We start from the raw sequence: 17,242 nt of genomic DNA, 5'->3' as shown, positions 1-17,242 counted from the left end.
TTGAGTTTATTCAATCACCTTTCTTACCTGTACTAACCTTTTACCTGTCTCTAATATAGCTCTCCTCCAAAACATTTTCACATTGTTTTTTGAATATATATATTCTATATATATATTATATTATACATTATATATATAAACATACATAAAATGTAATCACAGTAATCATCTCCCTGTCTGGTTTAAAGTATTAGGTAGACTTTCCTAACTATAGAACAAAACTCAGACTTCTAAGAATGGCATGCACACACACACATACACAAATAATCATCATCATCATCATCATCATCATAACAACAACAACAACAACAACACTCCATGACTTGGTTCCTGAAAATCATATGAACCTTCTGTGAACCTTCTCAGAACATCCCATGCTACTTTATACTTCTGTGTCTTGTTGCTTATGGAATTCTCTCTTTCCAAAGAGAGTGGTGATTTTCTTTCTTCCTTTCTTCTTCTCTCTCTCTTTCCTTCTTTCTGTATTTTTTAAAAAATACTGCTCTCCTTTAAAGGACACAGTCAAGTGATTCCAGGAAGAGCTAGTTACACAGTCATTCATAAGAGAAACAGTATAAGCAGTAGTTAAGAGTGCATACTCCAGAATCAGCCTGCCAATATGCACATCCAAATTCTGTTATTCACCAGGCTGGATGAGTTGTTTGTGCTTTAATTTGCTCCTCTGGAAATGGAGATGATAGTAAGACTCTGTAAGGAGTTAAGGAACTCTGTACAATACAATGTGATCGTCAGTGTAAATATTGATGTTATTGTTGCACTATATTTCAAGGTACCATGATACATTTGACAGTCTATTTGCCATGTAGCTATTGACACCATAGTTATTTCCCTGCTGGGCTATTAACTCAGTGAAGGCAGGTTCCATGCTTTATTCATCTTTATAGACTGTTTAACCCAGTATTATAAATGTTAAATCTGAAATAGGAAATGTAACCAATGATATCTTCTTGCCCCCAACAAATTGCCATTAGAGAAACCATTCCTCTTCTCAGCATCAATTTACTCTGTCCCCATATAACACTTTAATTTGCTTCTCTTTAAGTATATAGCCTCCAGTTTCACCCAAAGTATCCAAACTGCCCATGAATTTATCACATCTTGAGTTAAGAAGGAGTTTTAGAAGGCTCAGATTGTCCATTGTGTTGTTGGTAACAAGAAGATAGAAATTTTATATAATGAAATGGAAAGAATAGGAAGATTGTAGTGAATTAATCTTAATCATTTGATACTTCTTCATATAGATGACTTTAAAAATGTGTTGTTCATCTTTGGTTTTGTTGTCTTGTATGGTAATATTTTAATAATATGGAATACTAGAACAATAATTTCTAAACCTGTAAGATGTCAAGATAACCACAAATATTTCCTCAACATACTTACTGTCCCTTGGGTTAGCATTAACACGTGCATCTTGGAGGTGTGGAAGCTGATTTAAAAAACTTACTCAGCATATTAAGGGATCTAACATGAATGTCCAGAATAGAGTATGCTACTCCCTGTTCACATTGCTGTATTTGATCTAGCAGGCACCCTAACTCAGGCAGCAATAACCCAGCAGAGTGAGAAATGTTTATTGCTATAGGAAAGAAACTGGTGTCATTTTACATAGAATAATCAGTATCCAAAGCTACAGTTCTAACTCACTCTAATCCAGTTAATATTCTTCAACATCGCTTAATGCTCACTAAGTTCAATTCAACATTTTTTTTCTTTTGAATATCTATCTATTGCACTGTTTAAAATCATCTTGGTGATGCAAATTTGAAAAGGAAAAATTTTATATTATATCAGAGACAATGAACATGCACACAATTCTAATATGAGATACAGTGCAAATAATATTGTGGTAGAAGCACAAAGTACTATGAGATCTACGTATATATTAACTTTTATTTGTATAAAATCTTTCTGAAAGAATACAAAAGAAATGAGGACAGGGGCGCCTGGGTGGCTCAGTTGGTTAAGCGACTGCCTTCGGCTCAGGTCATGATCCTGGAGTCCCGGGATCGAGTCCCGCATCGGGCTCCCTGCTCGTCAGGGAGTCTGCTTCTCCCTCAGACCCTCCCCCCTCTCCTGCTCTCTCTCTCTCAAATAAATAAATAAATAAAATCTTTAAAAAAAAAAAAAAAAAAGAAATGAGGACAGTAGTTCACTGAGGAGGGTCAACCAAGAACTGCAAAGTAGGGAAAAGAGGGAGACTTATTTTTCACTGTTTATATTTTTATATTCTTTTCAAAAAGAAAAGAAAATTAATATCGTAGGACCACAAAGAAGAGGCACTTGTGTTCTAATGAGGGATTAGGAAGACTTATTGATGGAGCACTGACATGAACATTTCCTCTTAGAGATGCCCCACATCATAGCTAAAGAACATATTTTATGACCCTGTGGATTCCCATAAGTGTACTAAGCCCCAGGGTTTTCTGAGTATGTGGCTGGGTTGTAGCTAGTAGCTTAAATTGTGTCAAAAGTTAAATATGTTCAGAATTCCATAACCTCTGCATTAACACAGCAACATGAAATTGAAATAAATACTCCCAAACTGAGCTCAACTTTAGCTAATGAAGAACAAACATTTATAAATACCAACCATGGTGAATCTATCCTGTTTGAACTGAGACAGTAGAAAATGTCAGTTCTGTCGTCTGCTTGAATCTATCCAAATTATTGCTTTCAAAAAAATTAGTTCAATGTCACATCTATCTAAGGCTTTGAAGTTTATGGTGAAGAAGTGTCTGGATCACAATGGAAAAATGAAACCTTAGTACTTTTTACTCTAGGCTAACTTACAAGAATAAAAATGCCTATTCTTCTTTCAGAACCATCTGGCATAAGTCTACAATTTGTTATTACTACTGCCCTATTGCTTTTTTAGCAGTCCAATATGAAATTCCATCACTTGCAAATATGAGTGTGGGAGGTAGGAAATAATCACTCCCCATATACAAAATCTCATCTTTCCAGTGCCCTTTTCAGTACGAGCTGCTGTGTAAAAGCCTCTTGGATTGTTTTATTTGAATAAAATGTATTTTCTTGGGAGGGGCATGGAAAAAATGTTTTCTATAGCACTGGTTTGCCAGCTGTTGTATATGGGCATTTGATATTAAGTGATACAGAAACCTTATCTTATTACACTAGGAAATGAATCTAATGTGAAGGATATGGTGGTATTACAATAAAAATGACTAATAACTTACTAATCTTGTGCTATAGTGTTACCCTGAGGATAGCGTTCATGGTTCTGTCTCTAACAATATTGCCTGTGGACATGAAAGACGAGCCAGGACTGTTGATTTCAGTGAGCAAATAGGATTTTGTGTGGTTTTCTTCAGTAAAAAACATTCTACCCTGGGGTTATTGATATATTCATGTTATTTTTATTGTCAATGAAATAAGATTTCACCATATTACTACTGACTGCCAAATCCCCTGAAGATGACTTTCCTGCAGGCGAAGTCATGTCCTATTAGTGACCTAGACTTGCATATTCTGAACTTCTGGAGCCCACTTGCTTTAAGTGCCAGAGAACCAAGTAACTCTTTGCATTCCTTAAAAATATTAAGTTTTTCAAAGGCCAGCTTAGAGTTCTATAGATAGATCATACTAAGTTAACTCTCTTAGCCACTGTGGCATTTGGTGTTTTGTTCAAATGAAATCTCTCCAGAAGCAACTAGTTCATATTCCTAAGGCAAGGTTTCTCATCCTCAACACTACGACATGGTGGACCAGGTCATTTTTCGTGTGGGAGCTGCCCTGTATTGTAGAATGTTTAGCAAAATCCCAGACCTCTGTCCACTAGATGCCAGTAAGAGCCCACACACTGACAACCGAAAATATCTCCAGATCCTGTCACCAAAAATGTTCCCTGAGGAGCAAAATCACTTCTAGTTTAGGACCACTGGACAAATTATAAAAGGAACACTTACCATGCACATAATACTATGTGAATTTTAGCAAAAAAATTATGTGTGTGTGTGTGTGTATGTGCATGTGTGTGTCTTAAAAGAGTAAACTATTCCCAGGAAAATAGTTTAAGAATTCATTCCCAGTTTTCTATAATAGCACTTTCAAGGCATAATGCATATATTATGAGATATAAAAACATAAAGTCACATATTTAGGATTACCTAAGCTTTGTTATTATGGCTAAAATGTTCTGTCAATTTTCTCTTTCCTGTTCCCCAATAATACCTATGCCTAAAGCATCCCTTTGGATGTTGTTTTGTTTTGTTTTGTTTTTTTAATGTCATGGCCATGTGGGAGTGTTTTTAAAACCCTAACAGATACATGGCAGGGACTGAGAAGAAGTGGAGGGATTGGGAAACTCATCCTACAGTTCTCTCTCATAGAGCCTGGCCTGATGCATTTTCTTTAGATATGGTACCCCTATGCCTCAGATGCAATAGCAGCCTTTCTTGTCATGGTTTAAGCAAGGGTTTCCCTGTAAATTCATCCAGTTTATGTTTGGATTTGGGAAGAACTTATTTCAGACTACCAGAATTAGGGGATCAAGATGGTGTGCTGAGTCTCTTCTTCCCAGTACATTGTCCATTCTAAATAACTCTGTGACTTGAGTGGCAGTACTGGAACTTGCTGGTAAGGATGAAATATCATTCTTGTGTGCTGGATAGGATTAGAGCATATAGAAAAAAAATGCATTAAATTTTCCCCCAAGGGTTCCCTTTGTAAGTATCAGTTTAGTTGGCTGGTTTCTTTATGTTTCTTCTCCATTTTCCCCATAAAATTTCCTGTAAATTCTGCCTGTCAATCCAGTTCTCATTGCCTTCACTTTTAATACTTCAGTTGGTACATTTTGCAAAGTAAACAAGCCACGCTCAAGTGAGATGCATGATTCATTCCATTGATGGGAGAGGCTGAAACTGGATTTCTAAGAGAAGTTAAACCACCACATAGTGAATAAGAAAGACTGTTTGTGGAGTGATCATGGAATAGCCGTGGTGGAATGGGGTCATTATGAGCCCCAAATAAGTCTTTTTGTTCACTTCCACATAAATAAGATCTGTCAAGGATAAGACCTAAAGGGGATTTTTAAGTGCAAATCATGATTTTTGTAGAAAGGACTCTTTTTCCCTAGTTGCTAGTACTGTCGCATGCTTAGAAAGCAAGCATTGATTAAGCTTCCACTGAACATTTACTAACATATAATGTTGGCCTCTCTTTGGGTTCTCACCTATCAGCTTTCTACTGGCTCAGGAACCCATCTTCTATGCTCCCACCATCTTGGCATTGGCCGTCCTATACTGAAATCACTACTTATTTCCCTAAGCTTCTTTGCATTCATTCATTCATTCAACCTATGGTTCTTAAGTATCTATTATGTCCTAGGCTCTATTCTAGGCAATAAAGCCAGTGTGTCCTCAATTTTGTCAAAGCTGACATCCAGAGGGAGAAGGTAGTCAATAGTACCTTGTATTAGTCAGCTCCACCGCCATAACAAAATACCATTGTTTAGGTGGTTTTAAACAACGAAAATTATTTTTTCACAGTTCTGGAGGCTAGAAGTCTAAGATCAAGGTCTGGCTAACTCAGTTTCTGGTGAGGACTCTCTTCCTGGCTGGTAGATGACTGCCTTCGCACTATGTCCTCACCCAGGCTTTCGGAGAGCAAGTTCTCTTGTGTCCCTTCTTATAAGGACACTAATTCTATCAGATTGGGGCCCCACGCTGTTGACGTCATTTAACCTTAATTTCTTCTAGAGAGGTTCCATCTCTAAATACAGACACATTGAAAGGAGTTCAACATACGCATTTTGGAGGGACATGAACATTCAGTCTATAACATACATAAAGAAATTTTTAAAAATCACTACTTTTGATGGTGATAAGAATGATGAAAAAAAATAAATCACAGGAGAAGAATAGAGAGCAAATGGGGTGGAGATGGTGGTTGCTACTTTAGCTACAGACCTCTCTGAAGAAAAGATAAGTGAGTGAGACCAATAATGAGAAAGAGGTAGCCTTAGGGAGATTTGTGGAAATAAGCATTGTAGGTAGAGAGAGTTATAAGTTTAGTGGCCCAAGACAGAAGTCAGAATGACAGAATCATGCAACAGAAGAAGATCAGTGTGGCTGGAACCTGGCTGGCTGATTTAGAGGAGTCGGAGAAAATACTAGAAAGGTAGGTGGTAGCCTGTTTGTGCTAGCCAATACCAGGAATGAAAATTTTGTTTTCATTGCAATGAAAAGCCATTGGAAGATTTTAGGCTGATTAATGTACAGATAAGATACAATTTAAGTGGCTCAACAGAGACACTCTACTATGTAATGTTTTAGAATCTTACCCATCTTTGGTTCACATAGTAAATGATCGATAATTCTTTTTAAGTGAAAGATGAATGTTTGCTTACACAGTAATTGATTTTGTTTAGAAGTTGGGTTTATTAGGTATAATCTACATAGAATATATATTTACTCTTTATAGTGTCCAAACCTGTGAGTTCTGACAAGCACACAGTCATAGAACCACCAGACAATCAAGACAGAACAGTTACATCACTTCCCAAAATTCTGTCATGCATCCTTATAGTCGGTTCCATCCCCCAAACTCAGCCTTCAACCTCCACTGATCTGTATAGTTTCTTTCTTAATAGTTTTGCATTTTTCATGTTGTGATATAAATGGAATTATAAAATATAGTCTTTTGAGCCTGACTTCTTTCATTTAGCATAATTCACTTAAGTTTCATCATGTTGAATGTATTGGTAGTTCTTTCCTTACTGCTTAGTAGTGTTCTACTGTACGGATGTACCACAGTTTATCAATTTAGTTGAAGGATATTTGGCTTGTTTCCCATTTTTGGCAAGTCCAATCAATAAAGCTTCTATAAACATTTGCTTTAAGGTTTTTGTGTAAACATAAGGTTTCATTTATCTTGAGTTCATATCAACCACTGGGATTGTTGAGTTATAAGGTATGTGTGTGTTTAACTTCATAAGGAATTGGCAACCTGTTTTCCAAAATGACTATACCATTCTGCATTTCCACCAGCAACAAATGAGAAGCCCACTTTCTCTGAATCCTTGCCAGCACTAGGATTGTCTTCTTTTTTTCTTTTTCTTCTCTCTCTCTTTTTTTTTTTTTTGCCATTCTAATATGTATGCAGTCAATATCATTTCTTTTAAACTGCACAACTGGGGCGCCTGGGTGGCTCAGTTGGTTAAGCGACTGCCTTCAGCTCAGGTCATGATCCCAGGGTCCTGAGATCAAGTCCCGCATTGGGCTCCCTGCTCTGCGGGGAGCCTGCTTCTCCCTCTCCCACTCCCCCTGCTTGTGTTCCCTCTCTCGCTGTCTCTCTCTCTGTCAAATAAATAAATAAAATCTTTAAAAAAAAAAATAAACTGCACAACTGTAAACTTAGAGGTCTGATGGGTATGGATTGTAAGGATGTAATGTGTAACAGAGTAACTCTTTTCAGCTGCAATTTTTTAACCAAAAGAGTGTGACCTTATAATCCTTGTTGAGAGCTAGTTAAAGTAAATTTAAGACTACAGTCCCCCAATCCCTGCTTGAAGATTTTTCAGACTCTAAGATTAAAGAATTTCCCTCACTGAATCCTGGAAATCTTGAAATCTAGTTCTCCTACATTCAGGGGTAGTCTTTGTAGAATGCTTCTTTAGAATGGTAACCCATGAGAGTCTCTATTCAAAATATCAGTGACCTCTGAGGGGTGAAGTTTTTGACCCCCAAACTCCAACTTCAGTGATGCTATAAAAAAAAAATCAAAAGTAGTAGTTGATTTTTGCTAAGAGTACGGCAAAGTGAAATTATGATTTTGTTACCACTGAAACCCATTTTCCCAATCTATCCTCACATCAGTGAAGCAATCCATCAAAGGCAACCTGGTTTTTTCCATTCTGTGGCTGGCCACTCTGGCCTTTTACTTACCAGTGAGACAGGAGGGAAGAAACATGATTTGAAAATCTGATAAATTCGAGCATTAGGTAGCTTGTGAACTCTATAAGGTATAGTGTGAGCAAAGATGGTTGTGTCAGTGATTTAAGTACCTAGAAACTGCCCTTTGAAAGATCTGTAGAAAGATCTGATTTGTGAAACCCTGATCTTGCCCAGTATCATTTTATAATTGTTTGACGAAGGGCTCTGAAAGACTCAGAAACTCAGTGCTTTTCACCGAGTCTACAGGAGTACATATCACAGAGCTCTAGAATCTCCTTGATTGAATCCAGAAAATACTCCTATCCCCAGCTAGACACAAATCACAAATTATCCACTTCCTCCTCTTTTCAGGAAGAAAATATTTAGCTTAGTTTCCGCATGAGTCCACGGACTTCTGCCTAGCACAAATCATATAGAAACTCTCTAGGAGCTGACCCTATTCTCTTAAATGAAGAGATAAATGCAATTTGTGTACACGTAACATTGGCCACCTTTATAAAGCTTGTTGCTATCATTTTGCCTTTCCCTCAAAGAGCTTTAGCATTGCTTAAAAAAAAGAAGAAAAGAAAAACGAAGAAAAAAATAATGCTCATGGCTTTTCTGCCCCTGTTGGTTAAACATCCTATTACACTCACCTGGCATAAGAGATTTTGTGCAGCCAATTTTATAAGATGACTCAAAGTTGTCGTTTTGTTCAGAACGATTTATTTCTCTTAGTGGCATCAAATGCTATAAATCTCCTGGATGCTCCTGTTCACAGTTGGTGGAAAAACACGAGGATGGACTCTGTCTTTCCCAGAGGTGCTTGGTAGCATTTGATTAGCAGCCAGGCATGCAGCAGCTTCATGAATCGTCTTTTTTTGTTTTCTGTTTGCAGATTTTATTCTTCACCGTACAGTATTGCAACCAACCGCATGATTCCACAGACATCTATCACGCCATTCATTGCTGCTTCCCCTGTCTCCACATACCAGGTATGTCTGATTTACCTGCACCTGAGGAGAGGTCTTTCTGGCCAATGATAGACTATCTCGAGGCAAAAGGGACACTGTAGAATGTTTTTTAATTATCCTCAAACACATCAGTCACATCTTCATGTAATAATACTCAAGTTTTAGCCCACACTGTGAAGGGCTTGTTTGCATCTATTTGAGTACTAAAGTCCACCGTGTTCTTCATTCTTCCGGCTGAGTTTTTTATGATTATGCTCCTTTCCAGCCAACATTAATTAGTGCAGCCTTCTTGCCACTGAGAACCTACTTTGGTGGTTGTCGGTTATTTGGGTTGTCATGTTCCCTGTTGTGTCTTCTCTACAAGCACACGTCGGGCATTCCCCTCACTCACTCCAGGATATTTTATCATTGTCTTCTCATTTTGTCACAGTTTTCCTGTGTGTCCATGTACGTTTACATGGACAGATGTTAAATCATTTTCCCCAAGAGATAGGGAGGACTCTCAAAGTGGTAAAACGTTATTCCTGCTTTCTGCTCTTACTTCATTCTCAGTCCCAAAGAGGTCAAAAGAGACCTCACAGGTTCCACATGTCGAAAAACAAAAAAAGCCAAGACTCAGTGTGTGTCCTAAAGCAGGTGTTGTAGCCAGTCAGTTCTAAGTACACAGGTGGATTAAAATAGTCATACTTCTCCCTCAAAAAATACTCCTTGTCTTATGCCTATGAGTTATCGAATGTGCTATTACTCCCTGCTTCTCTTTACCTCATATTGTTCTTCAGACAATTCTTCTAATTCTAATTAGACAGTGCCTATAGATGCTACATATAGAGGGTGCCTAGTGTCACTTTTCCCAACTTTGGAGAGAGAAAGAGTGAGAGAGAGTGTACGTGTGTGCATGCATGTGTTTCTCTGTATTTTGCAGATGGTGGGGGTGGATGTTTTACGATGGGTAAAACTGTAATGTCGCTGATTGCTACTAATTCAGTGAAGTTTCACCTTATTCAACCATTACATAATTCATTTCAGGATGTCCCAGCTGTCAGAGCATCAAACTTGAGACTATATACATTTTTCCTTAAATGATTCCCCCTGAAGCAGATCATTTTCATTCTTTTTCTGCACTTAGGTTCTTGATACATGTCGGTGGGTGAACTGAATAGACTTTCATGTGAATTGCATTTGAGGGTCTCAAAATGGATGATTTCTTAATTGCCTTTTCTTGGGACCCATGAGGCTACGTGCAGGTGCTGTTCCGTTTTTGTTCTTCCTGCAGGCCTGCCTGGTTGTAACGTGTGTTTTTGTTTTGTTTTGTTTTGTTTTGGTGTGTGTGTGTTTTTTTTACGCATTTTTTTAAAAATCCAGGCCTATGTTTCAGCCAAGACCACCCAATGAGCCCCAGTGTAGAGCACTTTGGTGACATGAATAAAATATCTACAGAAAAGTGATTTCACTTGGGAGGGCTCATAAGTGGAACTTAACTCTAGCTCCTTTTTTTCAAAAAAGGAATCAGAGCAATTTCCTCTGTTGTTGATTCTCGCCTTTCACCACTTTCTTTTTTAACGTAAAGTGCATTGGCGATTTTGTTAGTATGAGCGTATTCAAAACAAAGTGTTCAGGGTTCTCTGTGTGACAATCAGCCCTTACAAGCTGACTTTCTCATTTGGCTGACAAGGCACATTTCTGAACAGTTGGTTGGCTCAAATTCTCATTTTTATTTGCCATACCGATTACCATGAAAGAAAAAAAATCACAAACTTGCTTAACTTGAGTTTAACCCAAATCATTCCCCCAAATTTCTGATTGATCTCTTTACTTCTTCCCCCAACTTTGACCACTTGGACTTATTTCCAAGATGGGATCACTTGAGAATTTGAAATTAGAACCAATGACAGAAAAAGAGGAAGTCTTAGCTGTCAACTCTTCATTACTTACTTCTACCCTGGGAGTTGACCTCTAACTAGCAGGTCCCTGAGGCTTCCTAAGACTCCAGCCTCTGACACCAACCTCAAATTATGCTCCAAGGCCCAGCCTGGTCCATGTGGGCACTGCAGCCAGCACCGGTGAAGTAGGAATTTGCTTACATTTTACCATGTTTTGGGGACCAAATTAACCAGGTCCAAGAATTTCCTTTCTATCCTTAGTTCTGAGCACTAATTAGCTATAAAGTCAGATGGACTCCACTTTCTTATGACCTAGTGTGACTCCACTGAACGCAAGAACCAAGTTCTCTCTGTGATTGCTTTGTGCTAATAAATGCTGTTTGATGCATAGGTCCAGAGTACTTCATGGATGCCTCATCCGCCATACGTTATGCAACCAACAGTAAGTGTTCTCAGTCACCTGAGGCTAAATATTTCTATTATCCAAGTGCAAGCTTTTGTAATGCATAGAAGCTTTGGGGTAAAGCTTTTGTTATATTCCATACCTCTTTCAGGCAGCCATATTTTCCAGATGAAAAGCTGTTCCTGAAATTCTACAAAAGCATGTACAATAGATAGATGGTAGAGTTAGAGAGAAAGAGAGAGAGGTGAAAGAAAGAGAAAGAGAGAGATGAGAGAGAGAGAGATGAGACAGAGAGAGAACAAACTTTGGAGGAAATAGCAGTCAACCTCCTAAGCTGATGTCTACCATTTGTTATGAATGGGAAATTTCTACTTCATGCAGGAATTCTGAACTCTGGACAATTAAATCCACTTATAGGGAGAAAGTCTGTTTTACTTCTCCTGTAATGCTTATTCTCTTTGGATGCAGTTGGATGTGCTTTGGGGGCAATTTTTAGTATCATGCCCAAGCGTTGACTCAAAGCAATATATTTGAAACATGAAGATAGTTGTGTACTAATAGATGAAGATATATATAGATAGAAAGCAAGGTTGCTAGATACTTTGTTTTAGGTTAAATAACTAGGGCCATTCTCTTTTTTTCTTTAGTGGAAAATCTCTTCTAAAAATATTTAAACTCTATTTTCTACTTGCTATATTTCCCATTTTGTGGCACAATATTATTTAAATCCCAAGGGAAAATATTACATATTTCATTAGAATCTAGACTGAAGGCTAATGATTCCATTTATCTTTGTCTAGGTTTTCCAGGTTTTCTAGCTCTGTAGAAGTATAAGATCGAGTGATTTCAATAGCAATATATATTCGTGAGAATGGGAAGCAGGGGGGTAGAGAACTAGACAGAAAGTCAAGTGACGAGGTCTGTGGACTACTCTCCTGAGCATGCTCACATCTGTGCCTTTGTTTCCTTTTCTGTCGCTATATTAATGGGGCTATTGGAAGGATCAAATGAGAGCATATGTGAAAACAGTTTTTAAAGTATGACATGCTATACATTATTATTGACATTATCCTTCTTACTATAGAATGTATTAGTTGTACAAGGAAAAAGCAATGCTACATTTTAACCCATTTAAAAGCTAAATATCAATAAGTTAGCACACATTAAAGAACAGGGAACTAAATTCAGAGGCATCCATTTCTTGGAGTCAAAGGATCATAACACCTGGTTTTCATATTTGAGCTTTGTCCATTTTTTTAAAAAAAGAAGGAACATTCTGCATTGCTCTTAATGTTTAGATTGTTTTTTATTTAAAGAATAAAATATATATAGCTTAGAACACAGAACTTTAGACCATATTTTTCAAATTCCTCTATTTACTCTTATTTACACACCTCGGGGGCTTCCTGAGTTCCTCTGGTCTATGTTCTGTAAATCATATCAACATACAATGAATCCAGGCTACACTTTCATATCCAAGTCATGAGATAAAATACAGTATACACTGCCAAGCCAATATATAGCACAGACTGAGCCGACACAGGGAAAGAGAAGTTCGGCCAAGTTCTAAAGTGGAGACTTTCTAGAAGGGAAAAAATACCTTATAAAAAATAATATCTTCATATCCAGGGCACTAATGATAGCTTATTCCTCACACCGAGGTGACAGATCATCTCATCGTGGCCAAAGGGAATGCACATCTGCAAAAATCCAAATATTTTCCCAGATGTCAAAATATGTAAGATTCTACCAGTACTTCTAAAACTGTGAGCAGAAGGGAAGATGTTTGTATGTGTCTTTACTTCAACTGTCACTCAGGACATTAGCAAAATTTTTCTTCCTCCTCCACCCCGGCATGGCTTCAGCCCCATTTTTGGATGTATTATTTCTCATACATCTTTCTCCAGCAATAGCTCTGTGCGTGTGTGTGTGTGTGTGTGAATTTATCCCCTTGGATATTCCTTGCTATGGCTACTGCTCACTGATATCTTATCACTCACTTCCTGTGACTAGACAGTGCATCATGTTTGAGTTTAGGTTACTCGGTTTAAAATACAATATTTGTGGCTGGGGCAGTTTCCTGGAAAAAGGAGTGCCTGGGCCACCCACCACTTTGTTGTCTTTAACATGGAATAATTGGCTAAACAGTGTCATGGAAACAGAGTTTGTGCCATCAATCTTTTCCCTGAAACAGTCTTGCTAGTTGTCTATATTGCATAAATAACCTTACCCAACCAGTCTTAATTTCATCATCAAAATGGGAGTTAAATTAGTCACTGTACGATTAAAATACAAAATAAATAAGAAATGATAAAATACAAAAATACTTAAGCAATCTAAGGCAGATAAAACAAATACCTGGATCTGAGAAGAATGAATGAATGACGTGATGATTAATGGCATGAGTCGTTGGTTAGGCTCTTTGAGACAGGAAACCTTTCTGTTATGCAACTCTGGGCAATTAAACTTTCTGAGTCACAGTTTCCTCATCTGTAATATACACATACTAATGCCTAAATAATTATGCACTTTCTTCATTAAAGGAAATAAGGTATTAAAGCTCCTAAAATTGAGCCTGGCAAATAGCAAACACTCAGCAAATCACTATTATTATTACTTAGTTATATGAGTACACTGAACATTATACTTGAGATTAGCCCAATTATATAACATGAGAGTTGGTATAGAAGAAAGTTGAGAATAAGCAATAATCACCTATTTCTACCACATCTGTACTATTTATTTAACTTACTTTGCTAATGAGTTTTTGGAGATAGCCCTATGGCTATAAATAAGACAAATTGCTTAGACTGGTACATTTTTCATTTACTTACTAAACCATTCAATACCTAAGCCAGGAAAAAAAGGCCTATTGGGTACCTCCTTTATGTTAATAATTAGAACCTACTTTACAAGTAAATTCAAGGTGTACACTATCTACATATCTTGAATACATTGCCCATAATTCTGATTTGCTTACAACTGTTCTCCTCTCTCATGTTTTCTCTCCCGCCATTTTGAGAAAATCTCATGTATAAGCTCGAAGTGTAAACATGTTTCTCCCCCATCACTGTGAATGTACACTGACTCCTACACTGGAGACAGAAGCCCTTCAGGTTTTCTTTCAGGCCTGACTCAAAGGACTCCAAGATTTCAACTGGGCTTGTATCCAAAGAGACTTCAGGAAAGTCTTAAAGTAGAACACTCTGCCTCTGGTCTTTACCAGGGTAGATGAATGGTTAAAATGGGGGTGGGGGGAGGAGACAGGTAGGGATTAGCAAGAGAGAAATGAAATGATGGGAAGAAGGAAAAGAAGTAGGCAAGGGACGAGAGAACAGAAATAGTAAGCCTAAAGTTGAAGTGTGCCATTTAAGTTTGTTTCTTTAGAGATTTAATTTTGAGTTGTGTTGTATTATACTTTGTAGATTTAGAAAAAGATTCTGAGAGGCTTTTCACTTTTTTTTTTTTAATAGAGGGAGAGAGGGTGGTGAGGGGGAGAGGGAGAGAGAGAGAATCTTAAGCAGGCTACACACCCAGCACTGAGCCCCACACGTCACTCCATCTCACCACCCTGAGATCATGACCTGAGCCGAAATCAAGAGTCCCACACTTAACCGACTGAGCCACCCAAGCACCCTGAGGCTTTTCACTATTAAGGAAGAGGGGAGAAATTCTCCTTGACTGCGTTATAACTATCATCCTGGTATTTGTGCAAGAAAACAGTTCTCTGTCAGTTAGTGGATTCTGGGACCTTATCAGGTCCCCTGGAAAGTTGTCAAACCCCACTTAGGACAGTAAGAACATTTCTTTTTTTTTTTTTTTTAATTTTTTTTTTTTTTATTTGCGAGAGAGAGAATGAGAGAGAGCACGAGAGGGAGGAGGGTCAGAGGGAGAAGCAGACCCCCCGCTGAGCAGGGAGCCCGATGCGGGACTCGATCCCGGGACTCCAGGATCATGACCTGAGCCGAAGGCAGTCACTTAACCAACTGAGCCACCCAGGCACCCCAGCAAGAACATTTCTGTTCACACTTTGTCACTGTTCCCCTGAACAGACACTGAGGAGAGAGAACTGTTAGATGACTTTAGGAACTCACTTTTTGCTGTGAGGAAGCAAAAATGCTGACTTTTGTCAGTGCAATCGGTTATTCATTGCACCTTCTCAATGCAGACTTCTGTACTGTACTTTGAAATTCCCCATCACACTGACAGAATTTTAATAGATGATGGATTGCACCAAATATCTACTCTGCATAGCATCATGTTACATTGGGATCTTATATGAATGCACAATTGAAACTCCTGTGTTGCAATACATTGGATATTTTGTTAAATCTGTGCTGACAAGGCGAAAAGATGATAGTTCCCAAGAAGAAGCATAGTCCTATTCCCTTAAATTATATTTAGCCTCATTTGAATCATAAATCTTCTGTTCTTCATATGGTTAGCATTATATTATCTCAAGGAGAAAGGTCAGCTTTCATTTTTACTTAATTACAAATCAGTTATCTAATTACAGTAGTCTAAGAAATGCAAGATGCCCTATTGAATCATTGGATGGTTTGTTGCCATGCATGGTTAAATTACGACTCTTATGATTAATAAACTTTAAGTTTATAGCTAAAGAGTAAATATAAACTCCCCCTCTACAACAAGGCTGTTCAGGAAAGCTCCAGAACATTTGATTTGGTCATTCCTTATCAGGAAACAGACAAGGCCTAGAGGCTTAGTTTTAGAGGTTGTATCCTACAAATTTATAGGTGTGTTTTCTGTAAAAGCCCATCACCTAATGTGGAAAGAATATTGAAATCATTTGAATTCTGTTCAGAAAGCAAGGTTTTTCAGATATTATCCTTTTACTTCAACGCTTGAGCTGAGCAAAAATCCTTAAATCTCATAGTTTCATTAGCAAAGTAATAAAGTCAAAATGCTTTGGCTATCAAAAGAGTTGAGTTGGTAAATATATATCTACAGGCCAAATCTTTTTTTAACTACATAGCAAAAACAAAACGACAGTGACTCTAACCTATTTATACTATTTCTACTGGAAGATAATTCAAATGAGTGAGAATAACCTTAGGAGAAGCATCTTCTTTAGAGCATCACCTCCTTTTAAATATACTGCTGGGGTGAAGTGAATATGAACAAAACCATTTCCACAGAAAGCCTCTTAGACCTTGACTACTGTAAAAAAAAAAAAAGTAGTGCTGGCTTTCCATTGTTAAATATAACTTCAAAGTTCTACAATAAGTTTTCAATAGTAATCTAAAAAAACCCCATTAAACAATGAAACTCAAGGCTCATAATTCATAAGTGCAGAGAGCATAAAGGACTTTCCACTTAGGACCGCTTCACTTACCAATTCTACTCTCCAGAAATAAACCTAGTAAATAAATTTTTATGTCACAGCCAGTCAATTTTTTATGCATACGGAAGTCTGTATGTACTTGTGTGTAAACATATATGTATTTTTAACATCTATTACAAGATCGCTCTACAAATATTGTATTGCCGCTTGCCTTACTTTTTCCCAATAATAGAATGTATTAGATGTCATTTCATGAATCACATATAGATCTATGTCATTTTTTTTAACACTTCACAATATGCCATTATATAAATGCACCAAAAGGCATTTAACAAATTTCCTAGTCACAGTTCTTTAAGCTGCTTCTAGTACTTGCTCATAAACTCAAGACTGTAATATTGAGCACTTGTGAGAAAATATCTGTAGGATAAATTGCTGGTACAAAAAGTATATCAAATTGCACTTCAAGTGAGAGTGTCTATTTCTCCATGGCCTCAATTAACACTGGGCATTCTCAAGTTTCAAATATTTTGTTAATGTGATAAATAGTGAACAGTATTTTGCTGATGTTTTACTATTATTTCTCTGAGTCCTAGACGAGTTGAGTTGCTTTTCATGTTTATTGACTATTTTTTTTCCCCCCTCAGAGCTCCAAGTTGATGTGTTTTGCTCATTTCTCTTTTGGGGTGTTGATCTCCTATTTTTTTAAAAGCTGTTATTGCAATTAGTTAATGTTGTCATAGACAATTTAGATGTTTTCTGTTTCC

At 37.5% G+C, this 17,242-nt stretch overlaps 1 protein-coding gene across 1 annotated transcript in view; it reads left to right on the top strand.

The window, feature by feature from the left end:
• The window catches only part of RBMS3 (RNA binding motif single stranded interacting protein 3), a 668,889-nt gene that overhangs the window by 562,282 nt on the left and 89,365 nt on the right, over positions 1–17,242 (top strand). Inside the window, exons 9-10 of the mRNA XM_081826971.1 lie at positions 8,812–8,908; positions 11,159–11,209. Of these exons, the coding sequence (XP_081683097.1) occupies positions 8,812–8,908; positions 11,159–11,209 (148 nt within the window). The remainder of the gene's footprint in view (positions 1–8,811; positions 8,909–11,158; positions 11,210–17,242) is intronic.

This window comes from Leptonychotes weddellii, chromosome 1, assembly GCF_054177405.1.
Source record: "Leptonychotes weddellii isolate Sample4059 chromosome 1, ASM5417740v2, whole genome shotgun sequence".
Taxonomy (NCBI): Eukaryota; Metazoa; Chordata; class Mammalia; order Carnivora; family Phocidae; genus Leptonychotes; species Leptonychotes weddellii.
Note: the sequence above shows the minus strand (reverse complement) of the source record. Positions and strands in the feature narration are given on the sequence as shown.